The 22,786-nt window shown below is 37.4% G+C and overlaps 2 protein-coding genes and 1 long non-coding RNA gene across 3 annotated transcripts; all 3 read left to right on the forward strand.

The window, feature by feature from the left end:
* The first annotated feature begins 1,095 nt into the window (after positions 1 to 1,095).
* LOC110875727 lies at positions 1,096 to 5,390 on the forward strand. The gene is made up of 7 exons (XM_022123932.1): positions 1,096 to 1,159; positions 1,272 to 1,502; positions 1,579 to 2,017; positions 2,694 to 3,634; positions 3,730 to 4,571; positions 4,689 to 4,947; positions 5,026 to 5,390. The coding sequence occupies exons 1-7, from the start codon at positions 1,096 to 1,098 to the stop codon at positions 5,388 to 5,390; spliced, it is 3,141 nt and encodes a 1,046-aa protein (XP_021979624.1).
* Positions 5,391 to 5,569: 179 nt separating this feature from the next.
* On the forward strand, positions 5,570 to 8,539 carry LOC110875728. Its single transcript, XM_022123933.1, has 5 exons — positions 5,570 to 6,371; positions 7,970 to 8,028; positions 8,130 to 8,132; positions 8,411 to 8,424; positions 8,536 to 8,539. The coding sequence occupies exons 1-5, from the start codon at positions 5,570 to 5,572 to the stop codon at positions 8,537 to 8,539; spliced, it is 882 nt and encodes a 293-aa protein (XP_021979625.1).
* An 11,863-nt stretch (positions 8,540 to 20,402) lies between these two features.
* Positions 20,403 to 20,754, forward strand: LOC110874353. Its single transcript, XR_004866397.1, has 2 exons — positions 20,403 to 20,581; positions 20,686 to 20,754. It is a non-coding gene; the product is annotated as an uncharacterized LOC110874353 (long non-coding RNA).
* Positions 20,755 to 22,786: the final 2,032 nt, after the last annotated feature.

A 22,786-nucleotide genomic window follows, 5' to 3' on the forward strand; every position in this document is an offset into this window, starting at 1 on the left:
AAATATTTAATTTGTGCTTGTTTCTCCCATTAATTTATTTAAGTAATCTCATTCAATAGCTTATTTATATACTTCAACTTTTGTCTAAGTCATTCAAAGTAGGGTGTTTAGAAAAACCGTAACCAAGTAAGAAGCGTAAACGCAAACCCATTTTATTCGGTTTTTTGTTCGGTTTATGGATCCACGTTTTATTTTATTTGTTTTGTTTGGTTTATTTGGATAACTGAATAAAAAACCGTTTAACTTAATTATTTATTAAATAAAGATAATAATATTTTATTTTAAAAATCATATATAAATAAACCATAAACCTAACAGATGAACACTCGATTTACATTCCACAAAGATTACAAAATTTGTTGTTAAGTTTTTTGTCAATGTAATAGATTGCTTGAAATAATTAATTCAATAATTTGAAACAATTCTATTTTGCTTTTCATGAAATAATTTTTAATTACAAAATGATAAAATGGAATATTATAATTTATTGAGGATATGTTAATCCCTAGGTATGACATATTGTAATTCAAAATTTTAAAACCACTATTTGGTTCTATTTTTTTAATGTTCCTGATCTTTTACTCTTTCTTCTTTTGAATCCTTCTCCTTCTCTCATGTATGCAATGTCAAAGAATTCACGTTCATCTTCTACAGCTGCTAATTCATCTCAACGAAATTTACACAGTAAGTGAAATTATAACTTCTTAACTCATCATTTCCCAAATCAAAATCAGCTTTCAGATTGAAATCATAATTCTACTTGGGTTTTTTGTAAGTCCTCTTATGAGAACTCCTCTTTCAGATATCTCAAATAGATCTCATCTTTCAGATATAACAAATGGTAATAGCTCTGGAATTTGATTATAAGTATACTTTTTTCCGTTTTATGTTTCCAAGTGGACTGATTCTTGTGTTTCGTACATATTATACTTTCTCTGTTATTTAGTTACTTCACCGAATGAAAGGCGTAAGCTTTGAAAATTAATACTTGATAATAAGAAATCAAAGAATTCATCGTCATCATCAACGAATGTTCGTAACATCTTTTCTGACAATGCAAATTTGCTGGAATGTTCTAATACTACGGATCAACATATGTACTCCATTGCATGTCGAGCAGTTAGAAATGCTACTGGTTCTTTAATTTCAACTACACCAGGTTTGTATTTTGTTTCTTTATTATTTCTTTTGATAAATACATTACTAAACAACATACCGGTACTAACATGTATGTTTTAATATTGAATGTTCATATAACGGCATAAACATAGGTACACCTCTAGATAGCAACTGTCGATATTCCATTACTTCTAGCATCATTAGCAGTAACAATCAGCCGATATTGGGTAGTACCTCTACCCTTACACGGCTGTCTTCTGGTAAATGTAACCTCGAGCGCAAGAAACGTGATAATACTCCTGTACCTATGCTGACTTTGGATTCAGATGAAGACGATGTGTTTTTGTGCACTGATGAAGATCCTTATAAAGGGATATCTAAAGGTTTTAATCTATTTTACTGTTTTAGGACATTTGTTGTGTTCCACCTGTAATATAACTATCAATCATTTTTGAACAGATTATTTGGACCATGGTGACCAAGTGCTTACATGTCAGGTTTGTAGTGCAAAGTTATGGACATCAGAAGGTGGAAAAGGTCGTTTAACTATAAATAAGCTATGTTATAGTATGTGTTATGGGTATGGTAAAGTTCAGCTACCGCCTTTAAAGGATGCACATCCGTCTTATCAAAATTCGTTTTCTTCCTCAAATGCAAAAAGCAAGTTCTTCCTGAAGAACATAAGACGATACAACTCTATGTTCTCTTTTACATCTATGGGTGGAAAGGTTGATTCTAATATCAACAAGGGCAATGCTCCATTTATATATCGTATCAGTGGCCAAAACTATCATTGCATGGGGAGTCTCAAACCTCCAGATGGAAATGAAGCTAAGTTTTGTCAACTATACATACATGATACCGAAAATGAAATAACAAACAGACAGGCATTATTCAGGTACGAGTGATTTCTAAGTTACATTTTTATTCTATTAAAGAATAACTAGAAATTGAAGCATTTGTAGTTCACTATCAGTTGTTAAGTACCATCACTTAATCCTTAATCACTGGTTCTCTATCCACTGATTACTACAACAGTAGTTGTTAACCATTAGTAGTTCACTATCAGTTGTTAAGTACCATCAGTGTTTTAATCACTAGCAGTGCTTACAAGGTTTTCATCAGCTGTTTGACTTAACAGTAGTTTGCTTTATTCATTCTAAATTCATCAGTGGTTGTAGGTAAACTGAAATGTTACTTTTTCTCAACATACTCTAAAAGTTTTGGGCTGGTATCAGCAGTTGTTAACAACTGCTCTTCCTTAACAATTAATTATTAATCACTGATTCTCTATCCACTGCTTATTACAATAGCAGTTGTTAACCATATGTAGTTCACTATCAGTTGTTAAGTACCATCAGTGTTTTAATCACTAGCAGTGCTTACAAGGTTTCCATCAGCTGTTTGACTTAGTACTATACAGTAGTTTGGTTTATTCAATCTAAACTCATCAGTGGTTGTAGGTAAACTAAAATCTTACTTTTTCTCAACATATTCTATAAGTTTTTATAAAACGAGATACTATTATAGTTATGTTATGTTAATGTTTTGTTGTTTTTTTTTTCATTTAACAGCAAAGGAACCAAACCTTCATCGCCTACTGATAAAGAACTTAATGTTGAAATGATAGAGTATTTGAGGGCTTTATTAGATTCACAAAATATGTTGGTTAAGACATATAGGATGGTCAGAGACCATTTTCACCAATCTCCAGAGGCCAACCTTAGTCTGCGACTTATTTATAGAAGAGAAAAAGACGGCAGGACATATAACTTACCCACCACATCTGAAGTTGCTGCTTTGGTTGTCGGAGACATAGATAAAGCTATAGACCATCGTGATATTGTTGTCGAGACTCAGTCAGGAATGCTGCAGCGTATTAGCGAATTACACCCATTGTATCTTGCTCAGCAATATCCGTTACTTTTCCCATATGGTGATGATGATTATAGAGTTGATATTCCTCATAGAGATTTTATGTCAACACAAAAGAAAATAAAACCAAAGTGCACAATGAGAGAATTTTTTTCATATAGGATCCAAGATAGAACTTATGGATTTTCCTTAATTTTAAATGGGCGAAGGTTGTTACAACAGTTTTTGGTTGATGCGTACACAATGATTGAGAGCGAAAGACTAAAGTACATCCGTAGGCAACAGGCGAACCATCGCTCTGAAACATTTGAGAATCTTCAAAAGTATAAATCTAAAGGTAAGGAAGTTTTAACAGATACTGGAAAGCCTGCTATACTTCCTTCTTCATTTAATGGTGGTGCAAGATTCATGCAACAAAATTACCTCGATGCAATGGACTTATGTAAGTGGTATGGGTACCCTGATTTCTTTATAACTATAACGTGTAATCCTAGGTGGCCTGAAGTAAAAAGATTTCTAAAAGATTCAACCATCAAAGCCGAAGACAGGCCTGACATATTGTGTCGATTGTTTAAAATGAAGCTTGATTCCTTACTCAAAGATTTGAAGGATTCTAAGTATTTCGGTGAGATTAACGCTGGTATGTTATTTCGTTTTCACATCTTATCCTCTGATATATATTTTGTAATCAAGGTTATCAACTACTAAATCTATTTATTTTTCCTTTTTATTTAGTTGTTTATACAGTAGAATTTCAAAAGTGTGGCCTTCCTCATGCACATATATGCTTATTCATGAAGGTCGATCACAAACTTCCAACCATAGATCACATAGATCCATTTATTTCTGCTGAGATTCCCGATAAAAAAGAAGATCCTGAACTTTATTCACTTGTGACTGATTATATGATTCATGGTCTGTGTGGGAATGCTAATTTGAATTGTCCTTGCATGGTTGATAAAAGATGTTCAAAATACTTTCCGAAGAAATTCACACCACATACAACTGTTGATTCAAGTGGTTTTCCTGTATACAGAAGAAGAGATTCAGGTCATACAGTTATAAAATCTAGTGTTAGATTAGACAACAGAAATGTTGTTCCTTATAACAAAAGGCTTTTGAAAAGATATCAAGCACACATTAATGTTGAATGGTGTAATCAAGCCGGTTCAGTGAAATATTTGTTCAAGTACATTAACAAAGGCCCTGATATGGCTACTGTGGTAGTTTCTGGTGATACAAATTCAACCATCAAGGAAAAGCCAAAAGACGAGATCAAGGAGTATTATGATTGTAGATATATTTCAGCGTGTGAGGCATCCTGGAGAATATTCTCTAATGAGGTTCATTATAGGTATCCTGCTGTTATGAGGCTTCCCTTTCATTTGCCGGGCCAACAGAATGTTGTGTATGGTGCGGATGACGATATTGATAATATTTTAAGCAAGCCTTCTGTTGCTTCTTCAATATTTGTGCAATGGATGAAGTTGAACGAGACAAATGATGATGCTAGAAAGCTGACTTATGTTGAGTTTCCTTCCAAATTTGTTTGGATACTTAAAGATAGATGTTGGCAGGTACGTAAGTCGTACCAGTGTGTTGGCTGGATTCATTCTGTATCTTCTGCCTTGGGCGAACCTTATTTTTTGAGGATACTACTCAATAAAGTTAAAGGGGCTAGATGATTCGAGGAGATACGTAGAGTTAACGGTCAATTATTCCCGACTTTTAGAGATGCTTGCTATGCGATGGGACTCTTAGATGATGACAATGAATACGTTGAGGCCATTAAAGAAGCAAGTTTTGAAGGACATGCTGGGTATCTTCGAGCGTTATTTGCTACCTTGCTTTTGTCAAATACTCTTTCACGGCCAGAATTTGTTTGGGAGAACACGTGGAAATACTTAGCTGATGATATTGTTTATAGACGTCAAAAAGAAACAAATATTTCAGGTTCTGATCTATCTTTTTTTATTTCACATACTACATTTTGATTTTTTAATTAATAATGTTAATTTTTTGATTTGTTAGGTTTAGTGCTTCCTGAATATCAGATTAAGAACCTTACTTTGTTGAAAATTAAAAACTATTTAATTTCCAATGGTTCATCATTACGAAGGTTTGTCACTATGCCGTACCCTGATGACGATTCCTTACGTGATGCTTCTAATCGTATGATCAATGAAGAGCTGTCACATGACCTAGATGAAGTACAAGCTGAGTTTAACAGGTTGCATCAATCTCTTACAGAAGAACAACGAGCGGTTTTTGACGAAATAATGGAAGTAGTTGTAGGGCGTAAAGGAGGCCTTTTTTTGTCTATGGTTACGGTGGAACTGGAAAAACCTTTTTATGGAAGACTTTGGCTTCAGCTGTTCGATGTAGAAATGGAATAGTTTTAAATGTGGCTTCAAGTGGTATTGCTTCGTTATTACTTTCCCGTGGAAGGACAGCTCATTTTCGGTTCCATATCCCCATTAATCTAACAGAAGATTCAATGTGCAATATTAAGCAAAATAGTGATATTGCCAGATTATTAAAAGAAACCCAATTAATCATATGGGACAAAGCACCGATGGTACACAAACATGCCTTTGAAGCTTTAGATAGGACGATGACCGACGTATTTTCGGAAGGTAGGAGTATTCGTTCGGATATTCCTTTTGGAGGTAAAGTTATTGTATTTGGTGGTGACTTTAGACAAATCCTACCTGTTATTCCTAATGGTACTAGACAAGAAATTATCAGTGCATTTTTAAGCTCTTCATACATATGGTCAAAATGCAGACTGTTACGGCTGACTAAAAACATGCGTCTAACTATTGGAGCTGAAAGTTCAAATATGGAGTCTATCAGAGAATTTGCAAAATGGCTTATTGATATTGGTGAAGGAACCGTTGGAGATGATAATGATGGTGACGCCATTATAGAGATACCAGATGATCTACTAATCACCGATATTTGTGACCCGATACAAAGTTTAATTGACTTTGTATATCCTTCAATTATTGAACAATCTAGGATTCCTGGATTTTTTCCGGAGCGAGCAATTCTAGCACCCAAAAATGAGGTAGTTCATGAAATTAATGATCGATTGCTTTCGTTATTTCCTGGTGATGCGAAAGAGTATCTGAGTTCTGATAGTATATGTCAAACTGAACAAATTCTTTATTCTTTTCAAGAAAGCTTATACTCAACAGAAAATCTGAATGCTCTTAAGATTTCTGTCTTGCCTAATCACAGATTAGTTCTTAAAGTTGGTGTTCCTGTGATGCTTCTTCGAAACATTGATCAACAGAAAGGGTTATGTAATGGTACAAGGCTTCAAATTACTTTTCTTGGTAAACGAGTTATAGAAGCTGAAGTAATATCTGGTGGTAACATTGGCACGAGAGTTTTTATTCCAAGGATTAATATGATCCCGTCTGACAAAAAAAAAATACCTTTTCAATTTCAACGAAGACAATTTCCTTTATCAGTTTGTTTTGCCATGACAATTAACAAGAGTTAAGGACAATCGTTATCAAAGGTTGGTCTTTATTTGAAAGATCCTGTCTTCACTCATGGTCAATTGTGCGTTGCATTATCAAGGGTCAAGACCAGTGAAGGCGTTAAAATACTAATATTCGACGCTGATGGAAAACCAACAAATAAGACTTCTAATGTTGTTTACAAAGAAGTTTTTACTGGCTTGTAATCATTGTTTTTTCTGAGTTTTAGCTTCCACCGTTCTAAGTATAGTTGTATATATATTTTCTTAATTACTATTTTGTTTAAATTTTATTTGGTTTAAACTTTATAAACTCTATTGTGTTTTGCATCTCAGAACAATGTGTGATAAATTTATTCATAAGTAATTTACAACGCAGATAATTCTAAAGATCCCCGTGTTCACTATCAATATGGAAGAAAATTATATCGGATTTGGACCGCATAAGAGGCTACAAACTGATCAATTTCAAACCTACACCAGCCAAAATACTGTTTGACCAAAGTCAAACCACTGTTTGACCAATGTCAAACAACTGTTTGCAAAAATATGATTTTTAGTGGTTCGAAAGTCTGTTGTACCAAAGTTAAAACACTGTTTGAGCAATGTTAAAACGCTGTTTGACCAAAGTCAAACTACTTATGTTAAAAGCTAATTATAATAGATAAAACATTGTTTGAGCAATGTTAAAACGCTGTTTGACCAAAGTCAAACTACTTGTGTTAAAAGCTACTTATAATAGATAAAACTAGATTTTCACCCGGCATTGCTTCCCGAGCTCATGAAACTTACTTATGTTAAAAGCTAATTATGATTAATACATGATTTAAAGCATAGAAAAAATATGATATGTTAATGGCTTTGCTATAAGAAAAATTATTTTTCTTTGTTAATTTGAATACCAAATCAATTCAACTAATCATCCACTTTACTATTGTATCTCAATGTAAATGTAAATAACAAATTCAATAAGGGGTGTATGTATAAATATTTTTCATCAGTTGAAAATATGGGAAGACAAAAACACAACCATCATTATTTCTTCATCATCATTACACATCAAACATCTATCATCTCTTCTTTCAAAAATCTCTTCTTCCCAGTCATTTTCTAGGGTTTCAACTTTCTTATTCTCCGTCTTCTACACTTCAATCACCTGAGGTTTTATTGTTTTTTCTTCAGCAACTGGTATGTACATTCATATTGTAATGAACTTTATATTGTTTAACCGATCTTAATTCAAATCCTATCTTGCTACAAATACGATTTTAAATGTTTATTGCTATACATTCAAGAAAGGTTTAGTTAGGTGTTTAAATCATTTGTTGAGAACATGTTAAAATAGTTATTATTTGCAGAAAAAATTTAACTCATACTCTGTTTCTATGATTAATTTCAGTAGATACTCTGTTAATACAAAAAGTTAATGTTCATCTTCGAAGCCAACTTTTTAATTACAATCTTTTAACATCTTTACTGATTCAGGTTTTATGATGTATACCACATTTGTCAAGTTTCTTGATAACCCAGAATCTTTGAAACTGGTATGACATGTTTTTACATACATAATTTATTTTTATTGAGATATATATTTAACAGTTCTTATTGTTTATATTTTCTTACACTACTTAAAAATTATATACAGGAGGTACCTATAGCCTTCGCTAATCAAAAGTGAGGAGATTGTTGGCAAAAAAAATAGGTTGCGAATCTATCATGAGTCTGGTAAAAAATGGGTTGTGAGGGTCATAAAAGAAAATTCAACGCCAATAATAACTGACGGTTGGGACAATGTTGTTAAAGATCTCAATCTGCCGAGGGATACTTTGTCGGTTTTCATACCGTTAGGTGATTTTGGGCTTGAAATTTCATGTTTTGTTGATGGCATGTGTGGTGAATCTTATTTCACGTTTAATCGTTATGCAGGATTTGGTTTTACGGTAAGAGTATTGATCTTAACTTGAATTCTTTTGCATCTTTAACGGGTCAACACTTATTCTCATAAGTTACATACTTCACGTATAGTATTCATTATTTTTAATTTTATACAGGTAATTGAAGACTACTTCATTAAACAATTTTACGTAAACAGCCCACCAAGTGGCAAATTTCAAATCTGTTATAAGGGTTCCTATTGGAATGTTTGTGACAACCCTCGTAATTACATGTATCCGTACGATTATTTAATAAAAATTAAAGTGTTTGATGACTGTGCTGAATTATTTAGTGCTCTCTGATTACTGTGTTATACTTACATGTGCGTGTTAGCATACTAGTAGTATGCAAAAAACTTGACTAAATGGTCCTGAATATTTTCCTATGTGTTAGGAATAAATTGTGTTACAAAAATATATGAATAAGACGCCTTGCGGAATAACTAAACACTTTAACAGAACAGTATCCGACCGAACAACTGGACATTACCCGGGACACCAAATATTTGTCTAACACACTGTGTTATTATTTCTTGACTAGTTATGATCCCCGTATATCATAACACCCGCTAAATTTCCCTACAAACTAATATATGGAATATTATACTTGGAAGTAACTAGTATTTACCATCTAGTTGAAATTTTACATCAAGACCCCCTCCCCCCTTTGAAATTTCGGTCATATCCATGGGGGACCCACCATATATTTATTTTGATCTTGGCTAGATTGTATGTACAAGAATCCCTTATAAATCTTTCCATATCTCTTACATATCTCTTTAAATCTCTACATAATCTTCTAAGATCACATTTCTTACAACACTCAACATCTCTCTCTCCTCCCTCATGAACCGTCCATCCACCATACTCCACATATTTGAGAAGATTTTATCTTATTTGTTATTGGATTACTTGCTTGTGTAAGTGTCCAAGATATGTGAATGATGATTATAAGTAAGTCTTGAGATCACAACCATCATTCTCTAGATTACACACTCAAACTCCCACTCTCTCTCTCTCTTAATTCGGTTCCTCCATAACCGAAACCCATCACCACCACTTCCAATCATCTATCTCTTCCATTAACAAGTTCATTCTAAGCTTGAAGTTCATCCATGGAAGGTGCAACATGAAGGACTTTCTAAGGAGCTTGTTCTAGTCTTTTTCACCATCATATTCTCAATAGATTCTACCCTAGCTATAAGCTAGTAGTAAGCTCTCGTTTAACCCTTGATTATCTTACTTTTATGGCTAATATTTGTAGAATGACGTTTATTTCACAAGAACACTAAAAAAGGTTTAACCAAGAAGATGAAACATGATGTACTTGTGTTAGTATGAAGTTGTTTTGATATGTACTGAGTATTTGCTGATTTACTTGTTGATATTGATGTGGGATGTTGTTACGATCACTAAATATGATTAACGGGATCAACCGAACACAAACTAGTAAGCTAGAGACCAAAAACAGCAATTTGTCCATACTTTACAGCCAACTTCAGTTGGCTGTAAACAGGTCATAAACTCAACGAAAAACCGATATTTTGAATCTAAAATATTTCATTATGAAATACGGTTCTAATGGCACCGGAATCGTAATTTTTGGACTTCGTTTACTATTTTTAAAGTGTTAATTTGTAACAGCAACTTAAGCTGAATTTTAACAGCAATAAATGGGTGTTATACTTTCGGCCATAACCTGAGTTTTGTGATGAATCGGACCATGAAATTTGTACAGTAGATGACAACCGATGCATGTGTAATTACTCCACTGGAATTTCGTAAATCGGACACCCGATGAATTTTTAATAAATTGTTCTGTGGACTGTGGTCAGAAATTCATAAATCTGAGTTCAGTCCGGAATATGATTTTTTATAAAATATTGGTAGTGAACCGGACCCCGATATTTTTACACAATAAAATATGGAACGTTTCAGACATTCTGTAAAAATTTGGGAATTTTTGGAATAATTTAACTATTTTATTAAAACGTCCGAAAACAGCCGGTTTTGAATATAAATGCTGAATTGAGATAAGTTGTGACTTGCGTGTCTAAATGTCGAGTATGCTATCCGTGAATGATCTAACATGTTATATATGTTATGTGCATTATCGTATGTTTGATTTTGAGTGGGGAATGGATGGGAAACTTAGATGGGCATAAACCGTTAAAACGATGCATGTTGTGTGATAGATACGTGCAGGAACTTTGTGTTCTATTTGAAAGCCACTAAATGACTAACTGGTAAATTATATTAGGACGTGATTGGCCGACCTTGACTGTTAGCTATATTTGAGAATCTAACCAAGCAAACCGAGGTGAGTTCACACACTTTCTAAGGCATGGGATTCCCGGTGGTTTGGGAATGGGTTAAAGAACTTAAAATTGAATCTACATATCCTCCTTGGGTAGGATATGTACGGCCATCCTCCTTGGGTAGGATGCCAATATTATTCCTGCGTATTCTCGTTGGGTAGAACTACGTACGTTCGTCCTCCTTGGGTAGGACAACAACTTTAAAACTTACTAGACAAAACTCTATCATAAGTCCCTCATTTTATATCGACTTAATCGCCGAGGCCAATGGCGAGCGGGTCATTAGTTAATAGCGCTATTAGGTTTAACAAACCTCACACCGTGCCAGTCGGACGGGCGTGTACTAATGGACTATGGTAAACCATCAGTGATGATAGACACTGATGTAGGGCACAACTTACTTGCGTAGTAGTCGATATCATACGGTCTAGTGGTTCACATGGGGAAGCCCCACTAATCATGGAAATGGTTTGGGTAATAAAGAATGAACTGGTTAATCTTACTTTCAACTACGGGGTAAGCCCCACGGCAATTACGCCAACGAGAGACAAACCACGTTTGCAGAAACAACTCAAAACTAAACAACTAAATGTGAACTCACTCAACTTTGTTGTTGACTCGTTGTTACATGCTTTACAGGTCGTTAAATGCTTGGAGCTTGCATATGGAGGTGGTCGTTGTGGGATGCGAACTGATATGTCCCGTATTTAATAAATAAACTTTATGAACTTATTAAACCTACGTTTTGGACTTTAAACTTATGAACTATGGACTATGTTTTGAACTTATGTTTTATGCTTCCGCTGTTAAACTAAAATCGGTTTACTTCCTTTTGGTCACCAATCGTATTGTGTTTGGTTTTATTTACTTAATTATGTTGTTCGATATGATTGGTGGCTCGATCCTGGTCACGTCACGCCTCCAAGCGGTGGTACTCCGCATGGTGGATTTTGGGGGTGTGACAGATTGGTATCAGAGCCATTGGTTATAGTGAACTTGGTTTTAAAAAGGGAAAAGATTTTTGATAAAACCAGACTATAACCTGTACAGTGCTCAACGATCCACCACGATGCTTTGCTCCACGTGCAAGACCCGACACAATAGGTGGTATGAATTATGTTGTATTGTCGGTTAGATAGCTCACACTGTGTATTAGTTAACGTGATAACTGCTACTTGAACCTTGTGTGCTTACTCTCTACTGTCGTCCCACACTTACGCACTTTCACGACACTTTTCTCACTTACGTTGCTTCGTGATGAAGATCATGAGCGGACGCGGAGGACGTATCAACCTCACTCAAGCCCAGTTGACGGCTCTGATCAACGAACGAGTTGCTGAGGCACTCGCAGCTGTTCCTGCAGGAGGTATAACCTGCTACTTCGACCTATCTTAGGACGTTTAGATCTTACCTTCGCAAACCTACCCTCGTGCTTAACCTTGTCATTTATTCTCGCACCACAGGTCAACATGCTCAGCCTCCTGTGTGCACATTCAAAACCTTCATGGATTGCCGACCTAGCACTTTCAGCGGCACAGAAGGTGCTGTAGGCCTTCTTCACTGGTTTGAAAAACTTGAGTCAGTTTTCGAGATGTGCGAATGCCCCGAAGACCGTAGGGTGAAATATGCTACCGGAACACTTGAAGGAGCTGCGTTAACCTGGTGGAAGGCGCAGGTTCAACTACTAGGACTGGCAGTTGCTAATGCCACACCATGGAACGGTTTCAAAGAACTGATTAGAGAAGAGTACTGCAGTCGTGACGACATCCATAAGCTGGAGGTAGAATTTTTCAATCTGAAGATGACTGGGTCTGAAATCGAGGCATACACGAAGAGGTCAAACGAGCTGGCCATCCTGTGCCCCACTATGGTGGACCCTCCCTACAAACGCATTGAGCTGTACCTTAAGGGCTTGGTGCCAGAAATTCAAAGCCACGTAACCTCAGCTAACCTTGGCACTATACAGCAAATCGTCAAGTTGGCTCATCGTCTCACTGATCAGGCAGTTGAGCAGAACAAACTGCCCAAACGTATTAGCGCCACTACTTCTGATGCTCCCAACGACAATAAGCGCAAGTGGGATGGAAATCTGGGCAAGGGTTCTACTTCAGCTCAATCTCAGCAGCGAAAGACAGATGAGTACAGGAGCCCCAGTCAGCAGTCATCTGGAAATCAAGGTCAGGGTGGGTACAAGGGAAATCACCCTAAGTGCAATCGATGTAATCTGCACCACAGCGGCCAGTGCAACAAGGGTCGTTGTCAGAGATGTCACAAGCTGGGTCACAAAGCCAAAGATTGCAGGAGCCCACGTCCTGTGAATCAGAATCGCCAACAACAACAACAGGCTCCACAGAACCACCACCAGCAGCCTCAGCAGGGAAATAAAGGTTGCTTTCAGTGTGGCGCTGAAGGCCACTTTAAAAGGAACTGCCCCCAGCTGAACCAAAACCAGAATCAGAACAACCCAAGAAACGGGAATCATAATGGGAACAACAATGGAGGCAACAACGGGGGTAACAATAATGGCAATGGCGCCCAGGGTCGTGTATTCGTGATTGGTCAGGGAGAAGCAAGGAACGACCCCAACGTTGTGATGGGTAAGTTTCTTCTGGATGATTTCTTTGTTACTGTTTTATTTGATTCGGGTGCCGATACTAGCTACGTGTCCTTAGAAGTTAGCCAAATGCTTAAGCGTACTCCAACACTTTTGAACACCAAGCACATCATAGAGTTAGCAAATGGCAAAAGTTTAGAGGCTACACATATAGTTAAGGGTTGCAAGCTTGTCCTTGCCGATCAGACCTTTTCTATCGACCTCATTCCTATTGTTCTGGGTAGTTTCGACGTTGTCATTGGGATGGATTGGTTATCTCAACACCAAGTGGAGATTATTTACAAGGAGAAAATCGTCCGCATCCCTCGCCCTGGTAAAGAACCCCTCGTGATTCGTGGCGACAAGAGTGGTGCTGTTGTAGGGATCATCTCTTTCCTTAAAGCCCAGAAGTGTTTACGAAAGGGCCACACCGCTATCCTGGCCCTCGTTACTGAGGCATCCGCGGAAGAAAGGAAGATAGAAGACATTCCTATTGTACGCGACTTTCCCGAGGTATTTCCTGAGGAATTACCTGGCCTTCCGCCTCATCGACAAGTCGAGTTTCAAATCGAGCTAGCTCCTGGAGCAGCACCAATAGCTCGTGCGCCTTATCGACTTGCTCCATCAGAACTCGAAGAACTGTCTACGCAACTACAAGAACTTCTGGAAAAGGGTTTTATACGTCCTAGCTCTTCGCCATGGGGAGCCCCAGTGTTATTCGTGAAGAAGAAAGACGGTACCTTCAGGATGTGTATTGACTATCGTGAGCTTAACAAGGTGACTGTGAAGAATCGTTATCCTCTTCCACGTATTGACGACTTGTTCGACCAGTTGCAAGGGTCGAGCTATTACTCCAAGATTGATTTGAGATCGGGATACCATCAGCTGAGAGTCTGAGATGAGGACGTCTCCAAAACTGCATTCAGAACTCGTTACCGCCATTACGAGTTTCTGGTTATGACATTCGGGCTGACGAATGCACCAGCGGTCTTCATGGACCTCATGAACCGAGTGTGCAAGCCTTACTTGGATAAATTTGTCATAGTCTTCATCGACGACATCCTGATCTATTCTAAGAGTCAGGAGGAACACGAGCAACACCTGAGGCTTATTCTGGAACTGCTTCGTAAAGAGCAGCTATATGCCAAGTTTTCGAAATGTGACTTCTGGCTTCGCGAAGTCCATTTTCTGGGCCATGTGGCAAACAAGGATGGGATTCATGTTGATCCATCCAAGGTTGACACGATCAAGAACTGGCCTGCACCCCGTACACCAACAGAAATCCGCCAATTCTTGGGTTTGGCAGGATATTACAGAAGGTTTATCAAAGATTTCTCAAAGATTGCGCAACCTCTCACTTCACTGACTCAGAAAGGTGTCACTTATCATTGGGGTGATGCACAGGAGTCCGCATTTTAGCACTTGAAGGATAGACTTTGTAGCGCGCCTATCCTCTCATTGCCTGAAGGCACAGACGATATTGTGGTTTATTGCGATGCTTCCATCCAAGGACTTGGTTGCGTGTTGATGCAACGTGACAAGGTCATTGCCTACGCATCACGTCAACTTAAAGTTCACGAAAGGAACTACACTACCCACGATCTGGAATTGGGAGCAGTTGTTTTCGCGCTTAAGATATGGAGACATTACCTGTACGGTACCAAGTGCACCATTTACACCGATCACAGGAGTCTCGAGCATATCTTCAAGCAAAAGGAATTGAATATGCGACAACGCCGATGGGTCGAGCTCTTGAACAATTATGAATGCGCAATCAAGTATCATCCGGGCAAAGCCAATGTTGTGGCCGACGCCCTCAGTCGAAAGGATACTATACCTAGGCGGGTACGTGCGTTACAGCTTACCATCCAATCTAACCTTCCCGCTCAGATTCGCGATGCTCAGGTTGAAGCATTGAAGGCAGAGAACATCAGAGCTGAGTCCCTAAGAGGATCGAGGCAACGGCTAGAACAAAAAGAAAACGGCGCCTACTATGTTAACGGACGCATCTGGGTTCCACTGTATGGAGACTTACGCGAGCTTGTGATGTATGAAGCACATAAGTCTCGTTATTCAGTACATCCTGGTTCGGATAAGATGTACCACGATCTAAAGACTACATACCGGTGGCCTGGTATGAAAGCCAGCATAGCGACCTACGTCAGTAAATGCTTGACTTGTGCTAGAGTCAAGGTCGAATACCAGAAACCATCAGGCCCACTTCAACAACCAGAGATCCCGAAATGGAAATGGGAGCAAATATCCATGGATTTCGTTACTGGCCTGCCCAGATCTCAACGCGGAAATGATACCATTTGGGTGATCGTGGATCGATTGACCAAGTCTGCACATTTTCTGCCTATCAAAGAAACGGATAAGTTTTCTACTCTAGCAGACATCTACTTAAAAGAAGTGGTATCAAGGCACGGAGTGCCAACCTCCATCATTTCTAATCGTGACACTCGTTTTACCTCTGAACTGTGGCAAGCTATGCATAAGTCTTTTGGCTCACGTTTAGATATGAGCACCGCTTATCACCCACAGACGGATGGGCAATCTGAACGCACCATTCAGACTCTCGAAGACATGCTTAGGGCATGCGTGATCGACTTCGGCAACGGCTGGGAAAAGCATCTCCCGTTAGTGGAATTTTCGTATAACAACAGCTACCACACCAGCATCCAGGCTGCTCCGTTCGAGGCATTGTATGGACGCAAGTGCCGATCACCTCTTTGTTGGGCAGAAGTTGGTGACAGTCAAATCACTGGCCCAGAACTAGTAGTAGATACAACAGAAAAGATTGCTCAGATACGACAACGAATGGCGGCAGCTCGTGACCATCAGAAAAGCTATGCCGATAAGCGAAGAAAACCACTTGAGTTCCAGGTTGGGGATCGAGTGCTGCTCAAAGTCTCACCTTGGAAAGGTGTCGTCCGATTTGGAAAACGGGGCAAGCTCAACCCGCGTTATGTCGGACCGTTCGAGATCATTGAGAGAAATGGAAAAGTCGCTTACAGGTTGAATCTACCTGAAGAACTCAGCGGAGTTCACAATGTTTTCCATGTGTCAAATCTGAAGAAGTGTCTGTCAGATGAGACCCTCATAGTTCCTCTCAAGGAGCTCACTATCGACGACCAGCTGCGATTCGTCGAGGAATCAGTAGAAATTACGGATCAAGACGTTAAGATTCTCAAACACACCAGAATACCTCTCGTCCGAGTTCGTTGGAATTCCCGTCGTGGCCCAGAGTATACCTGGGAATGGGAAGACCAGATGAAACTCAAGTATCCCCAGCTGTTTAAGAAAAATGCAACCACTACTGAGGTTGAAGCTACCGCAGAATTTCGGGACGAAATTCCAAATCAACGGGGGGATGATGTGACACCCCAGGAAAACCAGGAAACCAACGCAACATAACTAGCTTCCTCAGTAACCGCGCACTAAATTTCGGGACGAAATTTTCTTAACAGGGGGAGAATGTGACAACCCTCGTAATTACATGTATCCGTACGATTATTTAATAAAAATTAAAGTGTTTGATGACTGTCCTGAATTATTTAGCTGCTCTCTGATTACTGTGTTATACTTACATGTGCGTGTTAGCATACTAGTAGTATGCAGAAAACTTGACTAAATGGTCCTGAATATTTTCCTATGTGTTAGGAATAAATTGTGTTACAAAGATATATGAATAAGACGCCTTGCGGAATAACTAAACACTTTAACAGAACAGTATCCGACCGAACAACCGGACATTACCCGGGACACCAAATATTTGTCTAACACACTGTGTTATTATTTCTTGACTAGTTATGATCCCCGTATATCATAACACCTGCTAAATTTCCCTACAAACTAATATATGGAAAATTATACTTGGAAGTAACTAGTATTTACCATCTAGTTGAAATTTTACATCAAGACCCCTTCCCCCCTTTGAAATTTCGGCCATGTCCATGGGGGACCCACCATATCTCTTACATATCTCTTTAAATCTCTACATAATCTTCTAAGATCACATTTCTTACAACACTCAACATCTCTCTCTCTCTTCCCTCATGAACCGTCCATCCAACATACTCCACATATTTGAGAAGATTTTATCTTATTTGTTATTGGATTACTTGCTTGTGTAAGTGTCCAAGATATGTGAATGATGATTATAAGTAAGTCTTGAGATCACAACCATCATTCTCTAGATTACACACTCAAACTCCCACTCTCTCTCTCTCAATTCGGTTCCTCCATAACCGAAACCCATCACCACCACTTCCAATCATCTATCTCTTCCATTAACAAGTTCATTCTAAGCTTGAAGTTCATCCATGGAAGGTGCAACTGAAGGACTTTCTAAGGAGCTTGTTCTAGTCTTTTTCACCATCATATTCTCAATAGATTCTACCCTAGCTATAAGCTAGTAGTAAGCTCTCTTTTAACCCTTGATTATCTTACTTTTATGGCTAATATTTGTAGAATGACGTTTATTTCACAAGAACACTAAAAAGGGTTTAACCAAGAAGATGAAACATGATGTACTTGTGTTAGTATGAAGTTGTTTTGATATGTACTGAGTATTTGCTGATTTACTTGTTGATATTGATGTGGGATGTTGTTACGATCACTAAATATGATTAACGGGATCAACCGAACACAAACTAGTAAGCTAGAGACCAAAAACAGCAATCTGTCCATACTTTACAGCCAACTTCAGTTGGCTGTAAACAGGTCATAAACTCAACGAAAAACCGATATTTTGAATCTAAAATATTTCATTATGAAATACGGTTCTAATGGCACCGGAATCGTAATTTTTGAACTTCGTTTACTATTTTTAAAGTGTTAATTTGTAACAGCAACTTAAGCTGAATTTTGACAGCAATAAATGGGTGTTATACTTTCGGGCATAACCTGAGTTTTGTGATGAATCGGACCATGAAATTTGTACAGTAGATGACAACTGATGCACGTGTAATTACCCCACTGGAATTTCGTAAATCGGACACTCGATGAATTTTTAATAAATTGTTCCGTGGACTGTGGTCAGAAATTCATAAATCTGAGTTCAGTCCGGAATATGATTTTTTATAAAATATTGGTAGTGAACCGGACCCCGATATTTTTACACAATAAAATATGGAACGTTTAAGACATTCTGTAAACATTTGGGAATTTTTGGAATAATTTAACTATTTTATTAAAACGTTCGAAAACAGCCGGTTTTGAATATAAATGCTAAATTGAGATAAGTTGTGACTTGCGTGTCTAAATGTCGAGTATGCTATCCGTGAATGATCTAACATGTTATATATGTTATGTGCATTATCGTATGTTTGATTTTGAGTGGGGAATGTATGGGAAACTTAGATGGGCATAAACCGTTAAAACGATGCATGTTGTGTGATAGATACGTGTAGGAACTTTGTGTTCTATTTGAAAGCCACTAAATGACTAACTGGTAAATTATATTAGGACGTGATTGGCCGACCTTGACTGTTAGCTATATTTGAGAATCTAACCGAGCAAACCGAGGTGAGTTCACACACTTTCTAAGGCATGGGATTCCCGGTGGTTTGGGAATGGGTTAAAGAACTTAAAATTGAATCTACATATCCTCCTTGGGTAGGATATGTACGGCCATCCTCCTTGGGTAGGATGCCAATATTATTCCTGCGTATTCTCCTTGGGTAGAACTACGTACGTTCGTCCTCCTTGGGTAGGACAACAACTTTAAAACTTACTAGACAAAACTCTATCATAAGTCCCTCATTTTATATCGACTTAATCGCCGAGGCCAATGGCGAGCGGGTCATTAGTTAATAGCGCTATTAGGTTTAACAAACCTCACACCGTGCCAGTCGGACGGGCATGTACTAATGGACTATGGCAAACCATCAGTGATGTTAGACACTGATGTAGGGCACAACTTACTTGCGTAGTAGTCGATATCATACGGTCTAGTGGTTCACATGGGGAAGCCCCCACTAATCATGGAAATGGTTTGGGTAATAAAGAATGAACTGGTTAATCTTACTTTCAACTACGGGGTAACCCCCACGGCAATTACGCCAACGAAAGACAAACCACGTTTGCAGAAACAACTCAAAACTAAACAACTAAATGTGAACTCACTCAACTTTGTTGTTGACTCGTTGTTACATGCTTTACAGGTCGTTAAATGCTTGGAGCTTGCATATGGAGGTGGTCGTTGTGGGATGCGAACTGATATGTCCCGTATTTAATAAATAAACTTTATGAACTTATTAAACCTACGTTTTGGACTTTAAACTTATGAACTATGGACTATGTTTTGAACTTATGTTTTATGCTTCCGCTGTTAAACTAAAATCGGTTTACTTCCTTTTGGTCACCAATCGTATTGTGTTTGGTTTTATTTACTTAATTATGTTGTTCGATATGATTGGTGGCTCGATCCTGGTCACGTCACGCCTCCAAGCGGTGGTACTCCGCATGGTGGATTTTGGGGGTGTGACAATGTTGAGGCTTCTAAGGTTGATACCAACTTTGTATTTGCTAGAGGATGGCCGGAAATGTGCAACGATGTTGGGATACTGGAGGATGATTTGCTTGTGTTTAGCAGAATTGATGATGTTGTTTTTGAGGTAGTAGTTTATAGAGATTAGACTGAGATTTGCTTTTTGAAGAAACCTGAATCTGACGATGATAATGTACTTAAGATATCGAAGGCTGATTATGTTGAGAATGCATTCAAGGTACGTAAGTATTTAGCATTAGCAGTAAAAGTTTTAATTTTTTAGCATTATATTAATTATTCATTAATGTTGACCAGGACATCTATGAGGATGAAGAAGTTGTGTCTGTAGGTGAAGGTAGAACTGTTACTCAGGTACTTACTAAATTATTAAAATTATTTATTTTTAATTTAACACATATAAGAATTTAATGTTTTTACAACTATTAGTAATGCTATTTACTGATGTTATATTTATCTAATAATGTATTATTTAGAAGAAGTTACCAACCAATGCCGAATGCACATCAAAGAGACGCATGTCTTCACGATTGAACAAAACCCAAGATGTAAGTTTACCATCTTAAAGATTGTTATATTACTATTGTTATTAAAGTTACTCTATGAAAACAGGTTAAGAAGAAAGGTAAAGTTACTTCTGAGAGAAAGGAGGTGGTCAAGAATAGGACTAAGGGAAATGCTGCTTTACCTGTCGACACAAGTAATCATATTGGATGTTCTTCATCTGCTCATAAAGTTAAGGTATCTATACTTGCCAGTTAATTAGTATATGTTATATAAACTGTTTTTTTGTGCATATACAACATTCTTTTAATTCACATGTATATGTTTACTTTTTCATCAAGGGGAAGAGAGCCGCCAACGTTCAGAAAAAGCTTAACCGTAGAAATAAGATTGCAAAGACTGCAAAAAAACATTCTGCACATCTTCTCGACCCTGAGTTCTTTCATTTGATCGCAAAGGAGACTATAGGCTGGTATACCATTTTTTATAACAAACTAATGATTTATGTTTATTTGTCTGACTATTATTTTTTTCCACACAATACATGTAGCGTCTTCCTGCTGAAGTTGCCAGACGAGCAGGTCTTTCTCTTGATCTTCATCCTTTGAAAGTTCAAAACATGGTTGGAGTTGTAGAGGTTTATGATGTTAAGTCGGAGTTGAATGAATTGAACCCACGTTATGCGTTGGACGGTTGGCGAAAGTTTATGACTGACAATAACTTGAGGTTTGGTGATATGTTGCACATCACATACGTGTCTTCGCAACAGAAGATCGTATTAAATCAAGTTACGTCAGTTTAACAAAGACATTTAAGTATGTTCTGATATCAGATACTATAACTATGAATTTTTTGATGGTGATGTTGTATGTTTTTTTTTAATTATTAACTTGATGGTTTGTTGCTATGTATGGCAACATGATAGAACACTGTTATTAGCACTTTATGTTTTATATATAGATGATGTGATGTTTATTTTTGCTAATAGTAACTGCAATTAGTAGAAACTTGGTTTATTAATTGCAAATGTGACATTCTTCTGCATTTATGGGTTTATGAATTCAGAATAATAGATGGATATATATGACTGTATTTGGCATGATGATGTTGTGTTTCATGTTGTAAAAACCAGGGAATTGTGAGATAATAGATTGCTTTGCCCGATTAGATTATGTGTTAAATTATAGTTCTTTAAGTCATTGTTTCATTTTCTTGAATTCTATGTAATTTTGTAAAGAAGTACAATAACAAACAGTGGTTTGAACATCTGTTTGCCTTTTGGTCAATAGTTAATGGAAACCCATGTTAGGTTGAACAGTGTTTTGGTTAATGGAAACCCATCTGTTCAGGCTTAAACAGATGTTTGGCCTTTTATATCAGAGGTTTAGACTTAAACAGTTGTTTGGCCATAAATAGATGTTTGGCCATAAACAGATGTTTGACCTTAAACAGATGTTTTGCCTTAAACAGATGTTTCACATTCTATATCAGATATTTGGACTTAAACAGATGTTTGAACTTAAACAGATGTTTGGCCATAAACCAAACATCTGTTTAAGGTCAACATCTGTTTGACTATTGGTCAACATCTGATTGACTTTTGGTCAACATCTGTTTGAATTTTGGTCAACATCTTATTTTGTAAAGAAAGTACAAAAACAAACATTTTTACAAAATCCCAAATCACCCTATCATGTAAGTGCATTGAAGTAAAAGTGAAAATGATATTATTCATGTGATCCTGTTGTGCTTTTGTTTTACCTCTAATATGGGTTCATGATCTAATCCGGTGATTTGAAGACATTGTTGTTGAATCAAATGAGATGGTTGATGTAATGTGGTCGTATTAATAACAAATAGTAATTAATATAACTAAATTTCCCGAGCTCAGGAAGCAATCCCAGGTAAAAACCTAGTATATAATATATACACAGAGAACTAATTGAAGACGGAACCGAGAAAAGCACTTCTATAGGTCTGTCAAGAAGCATATGCATTCACTGGTTGATTGATGGTATTGGAAACAATACAATACTTTTAAATAATGATAGCAAGTCGGCGGTTAGAAAAAAATAATTAAAAAAATTATTAGTCAATTAAATTTGTCAAAAGTTCTATTAGTTTTTTTTAACGGTGAAATTAATGTATAAGGTTATCACACTCTTTAAATTTGAGAGCTTCGTATTGCACTAATCTGGCCAGACCATGTTGTTTTAATCAGGCTCACGCTGGCTTCAAAGTTTGGTTTTATTGGACATTCCTCTGTGAAACCATACCGTCGGTTGCCACTTGACAGACGTTGTGCCACCACAAGAGCAGAACTCTCTGGCGTAACACACAGTGGGACGTAAACCCGGCTGGGCTCGGGAATCGAACTGACAACTTCACCCAAGGCCTAGTCCAAATCCTTCATTGCCTATATCCATCCGAATATGACACAAA

The sequence above is a fragment of the Helianthus annuus genome, chromosome 9, assembly GCF_002127325.2.
Source record: "Helianthus annuus cultivar XRQ/B chromosome 9, HanXRQr2.0-SUNRISE, whole genome shotgun sequence".
Taxonomy (NCBI): domain Eukaryota; kingdom Viridiplantae; phylum Streptophyta; class Magnoliopsida; order Asterales; family Asteraceae; genus Helianthus; species Helianthus annuus.